The 7,939-nt window shown below is 50.4% G+C and overlaps 1 protein-coding gene across 1 annotated transcript; it reads left to right on the top strand.

The window, feature by feature from the left end:
- The first annotated feature begins 826 nt into the window (after positions 1-826).
- On the top strand, positions 827-1,231 carry LOC108914987 (stress response protein NST1-like). Its single transcript, XM_018720926.1, has one exon. The coding sequence runs from the start codon at positions 827-829 to the stop codon at positions 1,229-1,231; it is 405 nt and encodes a 134-aa protein (XP_018576442.1).
- The last annotated feature ends 6,708 nt before the right edge of the window (positions 1,232-7,939 follow it).

The raw sequence follows: 7,939 nt of genomic DNA, 5'->3' as shown, positions 1-7,939 counted from the left end.
AGTAGCGGAGGACCAAGTGCGGATAGTGCGAGTAGTGAGTCGGTAGTGGTGAGTGGCGGTGAGGACTAGGTGGAAAAGAAGCGTCGTAGAAGTGTTAAAATCGCGACAGGAGGAGAACGGCTGGTGGTACAGAGGTGGAACTTGGTTGGTGGACAGACGAGGAGTGGGGGAGGAAGTGACAGCTGTCAAAGTGACAGTTGACGAACGGAGTGGTGGAAAGTGGTGAGGAGAGCCTCCTGAAGACCGTGCACGGGTCGCCAAGGAGTTTGGAGGNAGGATTCGTCCTGGTGAGGAGAAGGTGAAGAGAAGGTCTGCGGAGGTAAGGAGCCAGTGGCGGAGAAAAAAGGGGGCAAAATTAGAAAAATTTGGAAAAAAGGTAAATTGAACAATTATAACATTTTGGTGCGGCCAATAGGGGATAAGGGACGACAAACAGAGAACTGTCTAGGTGACAGCTGTCACACTGACATTTAGGGGGTATACGGCGAAATTTGTAAATTTAGGCATTGGGGAGTTGGAAATTGGACAGTTCTCGACATTTTAGGCACATCAGTTTTTGACAGCTGTCAAGGATTGTCGAAATTTTGCGATATTTCGGAAACGGTTAGAAATTTTTGAGAAGTAAGGGTGGGAGGTAGTCACTGGGATAGAGGAGAAAAATTTGGGGGAAAAAATTTTTGACAGCTGTCAAAAATTTCGAAATTTTGGGGATAAATTGGGTATTTATAGTGCGATCGGACTCAAATTTGGGGAGTGTATTTAGGGTATTCCATTTCATCATCTGTCATCGTGACAGATGTCAAAATTGACACTTACGCGGAAATTTATGGGGGGAAGTAGCGAAATTTCAAGTAGCGAGGAAAACTACAAGACTTCGGAAATGATGTCTACGGACGAGGCGGGGGGAAGAAGTACAAGGGAGTTGACGGTCAAGTTGGGGAAGAGAGGAGGAAATGAAAGAAAGGAGAGAGACGAAGAGCAGGGCGAATCCTCAGAGGAGCCGCCGGTAAGGATCAGAAGGAAATGCACAAAGATGGCAGAGGAAGAGGAACTAGTGAGAAAGATCGTGGAGGATGAAAGAGCAAGAGAGGAAGCAGGAATAAGGAGGAGAATCGAGAAAGAGGAGACAACTAGGAGGCATAGTGAGAGGCAGAAAGAGATGGAGAGGAAACTGGAGGAGCAGAAGCGTAAGGAACGAGAGGAAATGAAGAGTAGAAGCCGAAAAGAATAAAGCACAAGAGGATGGAATTGATATCGTACAGAAGGAACTAACAAAGATCATGGAGGCAACAGGGAAGGAGCACGCAGGAAAGTTGGCGTTCACGAGGGCAGATCAGATGATGGTCAGGGAGGCGGTGGTCAACATTCAAGGACAGATGATAGGAATATTAAAGAGGCAGCTAGAATTGGAAAGGAGAATGAGCGAAAAGAAGGAAGAAGATGGCGGAAAAAGAGCAAAGGAAAGGTATGAAAGAGGCATGAATGAGAGTAGAAAAGTAAAGTCTAGGAGGGTAATGACGGAAGAAAGCGACAGTGAGGAATGGAAGGAAAGGCAGGTAAGGAGGCGACGTAGGACCTATGCTGAGGCCAGTAAGGGAATGACAAAGGAAAGGATTGAGGGAAGGGTAGTTGTAGTAGGTGAGGAAGGGTGGACAACACCGCCCCTGAAGAGGTCTGCGGAGACGGCTCTGATCGTGTCTAGCAAGGAAGAGAAGAACGCTAGGAAGCTTGCGGAGGCCCTTGCCAAGCAGGTATCCGTAAAGGATATTGGGGGGGCTCCGCAAGGGGTTAGAAAGATCAAAGATGGCAAAGTTGTCATTATACCAAGGGATTCGGAACAAAGGGGCAAAATTAAAGAGACACTGGGNATTGATCGTGTCCCTACCCGTAAGTCTATGGTTAGCATTCGCGACGTGAACACGTTCATAGAGAGCTGCTAAAAGTAGGGTTAGAAAATTCAAAGAATTCTAAATATTTGTTCGGAGGTCGAAGGCCTGTTGGGGCATAGCACCGGAGGAGCGGAGGACTAAGTGTGGATAGTGAGTGTAGTGAGTCGGTAGTGGTGTGTGGCGGTGAGGACTAGGTGGAGAAGAAGTGTTTGCAGAAGAAGTGCTAAAATCGCGACAGGAGGAGAACGGCTGGTGGTACAGAGTTGATACTTGGTTGGTGGACAGACGAGGAGTGGGGGAAGAGGTGACAGCTGTCAAGGTGACAGTTGGCGAACGGAGTGGTGGAAAGTGGTCAGGAGAGCCTCCTGAAGACCGTGCAAGGGTAGTCGAGGAGTTTGGAGGGGGTAACTGTCATTTTGACAGTTGCTAGGAGAGACCGGATTTGGATAAAGGAAGGTGAGAGGACCAAGGATTAGTGGTTGGCAGGTGTCGCCAACCCCTAGCAACCACCTGACAGTTGACAGGTGTCAACTGTCAGACATCAGACGGCAGCTGTCAGAGTGACAGCTGTCAAGGGGTCTCGTGAGACATTTTTGGTGACATTTGTCAAGGTGGGAGTTTGAAATCGGAGAGCGACGAGAGTAGGTGGAGGTGATCCAGGACGACGAGAGGAGTCGGAAAAGGGTGATTTTTGAGTGGCTGTCAATTTTGACATTTGACAGAAAAGTACAGGGAAGTACGGCAGAGGGTGCTGGAAGCACGCGAACAGGCGAGAGGAGGAAGAAGATGAATGTGGAAGGTGATAACGCCTTAGATATGTCGGAGGAGGAAGAGATGATGAGTGCGGAGGAGGTAGTGATGAAGGATGCGAGAGTGATGTTGAGGAAGAGGAAAGTCAGCGGAGCACCGAGCGGTAGTGAGGACGATAGAGAAGGGGAGGAGACGGTAGGAGTGGTGCAAAGAGCAAGCTGCGTAGAAGCAGCGAGGCGCAAGGTGGAGAAGAGGTTCTCGGTAAGAAGAAGGAGAGGGAAGNGATGAATGTGGAAGGTGATAACGCCTTAGATATGTCGGAGGAGGAAGAGATGATGAGTGCGGAGGAGGTAGTGATGAAGGATGCGAGAGTGATGTTGAGGAAGAGGAAAGTCAGCGGAGCACCGAGCGGTAGTGAGGATGATAGAGAAGGAGAAGGTAGGAGTGGTGCAAAGAGCAAGCTGCGCAGAAGCAGCGAGGTACAAGGTGGAGAGGAGGTTTTCGGTAAGAAGGAGAGGGAAGAGAAGCCCAGAGTTGATTTGGCGAGAAGAGGTTTGAAAGAGGATGATAGATCGAAGAGTCAGACGGCAACGGCTGTGGACAAGGACAAGGAAAAGGAGTTTGGTGACCGAGTACGGAAGGTGAAGCGAGACTTGAGAGTGGCGATGGAGGCGATTTCGAAAGAGAGCGGTGGTAAGATCAGTTTGAGCAGAGGTGACCAGATTGCGGCGAAGGATGCATTGTTTGGCGTGGAGGAGGAGGTGGTCGAGCTGGTTTTACAACAATTAGAAATGGAAAAGGAATGCAGCAGGCTGAGAGAGCAGGTGCGTGATTTGCAGAAGGAGAAGGAGAGAACGGAGATGGAGAAGAAGGAAGGACAGACGGCGAAGAAACGAATGCCTAGGGGGAGGATGGCCGAGGAGACTGAGACGACAGAAAACGAGTGGCATGAGATGCGGATGAGAAGGGAAAGGCAGCAGCGGAGGTCATATGCCCAGGTGAGTGTAGGGGTGAATGAGAGAGGAGCGAATGGTGGAGTAAAAGGGGGGAATAGAGTAGAGGGAAGGGTAGTGGTGACGGGAGACGAGGGTTGGGTCACTCCACCTTCGGCACGAAAGGAACGACAGGGCGCGATATTGGTGAGTAGTGCGAAGGAGAAGGATGCGAGGAGGTTAGCTGAGAGCTTGGCAAAGAATATAAAGGTAAAAGATATAGGAGGTACGCCGCAAGGCGTAAAAATAATCAGAGACGGAAGGGTGGTAATAGTGCCGAAGGACAAATAGCAAAAAGAGAAGATAGAAGAAGGTTTGAGTAAGATGGAAGGTGTGGAAGTGAGAGAGCGACAGAGCAGGGATCCCATAATCATAGTGTCGGGGGTGGAGAAAGGACTGACGGACGAGACTTTCAAGACTTGGTGAGGGGATTTGAAAATTGGACGAAGACTGACGAGGACAGTTTGAGAATAGTTCGAAGAGTGACGTGTCGGAATCCGTGGAAAGAGAATGTGATACTGAGAGTGGGCGCAAAGGCATTCAAGGACGTAGTTAAGAGAGGGAAGGTTGAGATGGGCTGCGAGCTTCTTTTCGCGGAGGAGTACCTGGGACTGCCGCTGTGCTACAGGTGCTGCAGACCCGGTCATGTCATGAAAGCATGTAGAGAGAAAGAGGTGTGTTGTAGATGTATGGGGGAGCACGACTCCAGGGAGTGCAGGAGCAAGGAATTGAAATGCATAAGCTGCTGGAGGGAACAGAGGAGGGTGGTCGCGCATAGCGCTAGAGAACCCACCTGCCCTGCGCTGGAGAAAATTCTAGTAAAATCGCGAAAATTTATAAATTATTGTAGTAATGGGCAAAATTAAAATTCTTCAGGTCAACTTGGGTAGAGGCAGGGAAGCCATGGTGTTACTATTTCGGAAAATCAAAATTGAAAGTTTGGATATTATACTAATTCAGGAACCATACGAAAATTTCAAGGGACTTTTGGGGTATGACGTGTACAGGGCAGATGGTGGTGGTCGAGGTGGAAGTGAGGGGTGAAAGGAGCGTCCTGGTAACGAATGTGTATGACGAGCCCCCCGACGCTAGGAACACGAACTCGAAGTTTCGTGAGGCGTCGGGGTGGTTTCAGAGTAGAAGGGAACGGATGATTGTGGCCGGGGATTTCAATGCCAAGAATGTAATGTGGGGTGGTGAGGTGACGGATGCGAGAGGTGAAGAAATTCACGAATGGACGGTGATGCANAGAACGGCTGGTGGTACAAAGGTGGAACTTGGTTGGTGGACAGACGAGGAGTGGGGGAGAAAGTAACAGCTGTCAAAGTGACAGTTGACGAACGGAGTGGTGGAAAGTGGTGAGGAGAGCCTCCTGAAGACCGTGCACGGGTCGCCAAGGAGTTTGGAGGGGGTAGCTGTCACTTTGACAGTTGCTAGGAGAGAGCGGTTTTGGATAGAGGAAGGTGAGAGGAGGAAGGATTAGTGGTTGGCAGGTGTCGCCAACCCCTAGCAACCACCTGACGGTTGACAGCTGTCAACTGTCAGACGTCAGACGACAGCTGTCAAAGTGACAGCTGTCAGGAGGTCTCGCGAGAGACGTTTTTGGTGACATCTGTCAAGGTGGGAGATTGGCACCAGAGAGTGACGAGAGTAGGTGGAGGTGGTACAGGAGGACGAGAGGAGACGGAATAGAGTGTTTTGGAGTAGCTGTCACTTTTGACAGTTCGACAAAAAAGTGCAGGGAAGTACGGCAGAGGGTGCTGGGAGCACGCAAAAGGGCGAGAGGAGGAATATGAACGTGGAAGGTGAGAGCGTCTTAGATATGTCGGAGGAGGAGGAAATGATGAGTGCGGAAGAGGTGGTGATGAAGGATGCGAGAGTGATGCTGAGGAAGAGGAAGGTGTGCGGAGTACCGGGTGATAGTGAGGATGACAGAGAGGGCGAAGGTAGGAACGTTGTCAAGAGTAAGCTACGCAGAGGTAGCGAGGCGCAAGGCGGAGAGGAGGAGATAGGCAAGAGGAAGGAGAGGGAAGAGCGAACCAGAGGCGAGCTTGGAAGAAAGATATTGAAAGAGGACGTACTGAAAGGCCAGACTGGAAAGGCAGTGGATAGTGAAAAGGAGTTCGGTGATCGAGTACGGAATGTGAAGCGTGGCTTGAAAGTGGCGATGGAGGCGATCTCGAAAGAAAGCGGAGGCAAGATAAGTTTAAGCAGAGGTGATCAGATTGCGACGAAGGACGCGTTGTTTGAAGTGGAGGAGGAGGTGGTCGAGTTGGTGTTGCGACAGATGGAAATAGAAAGAGAATGTAGCAAGCTGATGGAGCAGGTGCGTGATTTGCGAAAGGAAAGAACGGAGGCGGAGAGAAAGGAAGGACAGACGACGAGGAAGCGAACGCCTAGGGGGAGGATGGTCGAGGAGACGGAGACGACAGAAAGTGAGTGGCAGGAGATGCGATTGAGAAAGGAGAGGCAGCAGCGGAGGACATACGCTCAGGTGAGTGGAAGTGTGAACGAGAGAGGAATGAATGGCGGAGTGAAAGGGGGGAATAGAGTAGAGGGCAGGGTAGTGGTGACGGGAGACGAGGGTTGGGTCACTCCACCTTCGGAACGGAAGGAACGTCAGGGTGCGATTCTGGTTAGCAGTGCGAATGAGAAGGACGCGAGGAGGTTGGCAGAGAGTCTGGCAAAGAATATAAAAGCAAAGGACATTGGAGGTACGCCGCAAGGCGTGAAAATAATTAGAGACGGAAGGGTGGTGATAGTGCCAAAAGATAAAGAACAGAAAGAGAGAATAGAGGAGGGATTGAGCAAGATGGAAGGTGTGGAAGTGAGAGAGCGACAAAACAGGGATCCGATGATCATAGTGTCGGGGGTGGAGAAAGGACTTACGGACGAGACTTTCATGACATATTTGGTGAGGGGTTTTGAAAACTGGACGAAGACTGACGAGGAAAATTTAAAGATTGTACGAAGGGTGACGTGTCGGAATCCGTGGAAGGAGAACGTGATTTTGAGAGTGGGAGTGAAGGTGTTTAAAGATATAGTTAAGAGAGGAAAAGTGGAGCTGGGCTGCGAGCTTCTGTTCGCGGAGGAGTACCTGGGACTGCCTCTGTGCTTTAGGTGCTGCAGACCGGGGCACGTAATGAGGGCGTGCAAGGAGAAAGAGGTGTGTTGTAGATGTATGGGGGAGCATGATTCGAGGGATTGCCATAGCAAGGAACTGAAATGCGTAAGCTGCTGGAGGGAGTATAGGAGGGTGGTCGCACATAGTGCAAGGGACCCCACCTGCCCTGCGTTGGGAAAAATTTTAGTGAAATCCAGGAAATTTATAAATTATAGAAATGGGCAAAATTAAATGTTTGCAATCAAATTTGGGGAGAGGCAGGGAAGCCATGGTATTGCTATTTCGGAAAATCAAAATTGAAAGTTTGGATATTATACTAATTCAGGAACCATACGAAAATTTCAAGGGACTTTTGGGGTATGACTTGTACAGGGCAGATGGGGGAAGGGTGAAGGCGATCACCCTGGTCAGAAGGGGCTTAGGCAGGGCGTGGATGAGGAGAGAGTGTCTGAGTGAGAATGTGGTGGTGGTTGAGGTGGAAGTGAGGGGTGAACGGAGCGTCCTGGTAGCGAATGTGTATGACGAGCCCCCCGACGCTAGAAACACGAACTCNACGGGATGCAGTACGGCTTTAGGAAGGAGAAGGATTGCGTCATGGCCATCGGGGAGCTGGTAAAGGTACTCGCTGAGAATCGTCGGGAGGGATTGCATTCGCTTGTCGTTGCTTTGGACCTTAGGAACGCGTTCGGGTCGGCTTGGGCTCCATCCGTGGTGAAAAATCTAAGGGACAAAGGTGTGGCTGAGGAGTTAGTAAGAGTGATAAAAGAATTCATGAAGGGCAGAAAAGTGTGCGTGGAAGGCAGGGAGTGGGATTCGGACGTGGGTTGTCCGCAGGGCTCCAGCCTGGGTCCGATCCTATGGCTCCTTGTCATGGAAGGATGGTTCAATGGAATGGAAGGAGCCAGGGGAAGGGGGACTCACGTCCAGGCCTACGCCGATGACCAGGTATTGGTGGTATCGGGTCGTTCGGTGAGGGCTCTGGAGGCTGAGTGGGAGATGGTTTGGCAGGAATGCAAGGAATGGGCCAGGGTGAACCGGCTGGAATATAACATAGCCAAAACTGAGGCTATGTCTGTTCCAGCTAGGGGGGAGATTAGGCAGCCCGTGGTGAGAATGGAGGGATTTAGGGTCCAAATTGGAACGAGTGTGAAATATTTAGGAGTGCATGTNGGGAAGCCATGGTG

The sequence above is a fragment of the Anoplophora glabripennis genome, unplaced genomic scaffold (assembly GCF_000390285.2).
Source record: "Anoplophora glabripennis isolate ALB-LARVAE unplaced genomic scaffold, Agla_2.0 scaffold1589, whole genome shotgun sequence".
Lineage (NCBI taxonomy): Eukaryota > Metazoa > Arthropoda > Insecta > Coleoptera > Cerambycidae > Anoplophora > Anoplophora glabripennis.
Note: the sequence above shows the minus strand (reverse complement) of the source record. Positions and strands in the feature narration are given on the sequence as shown.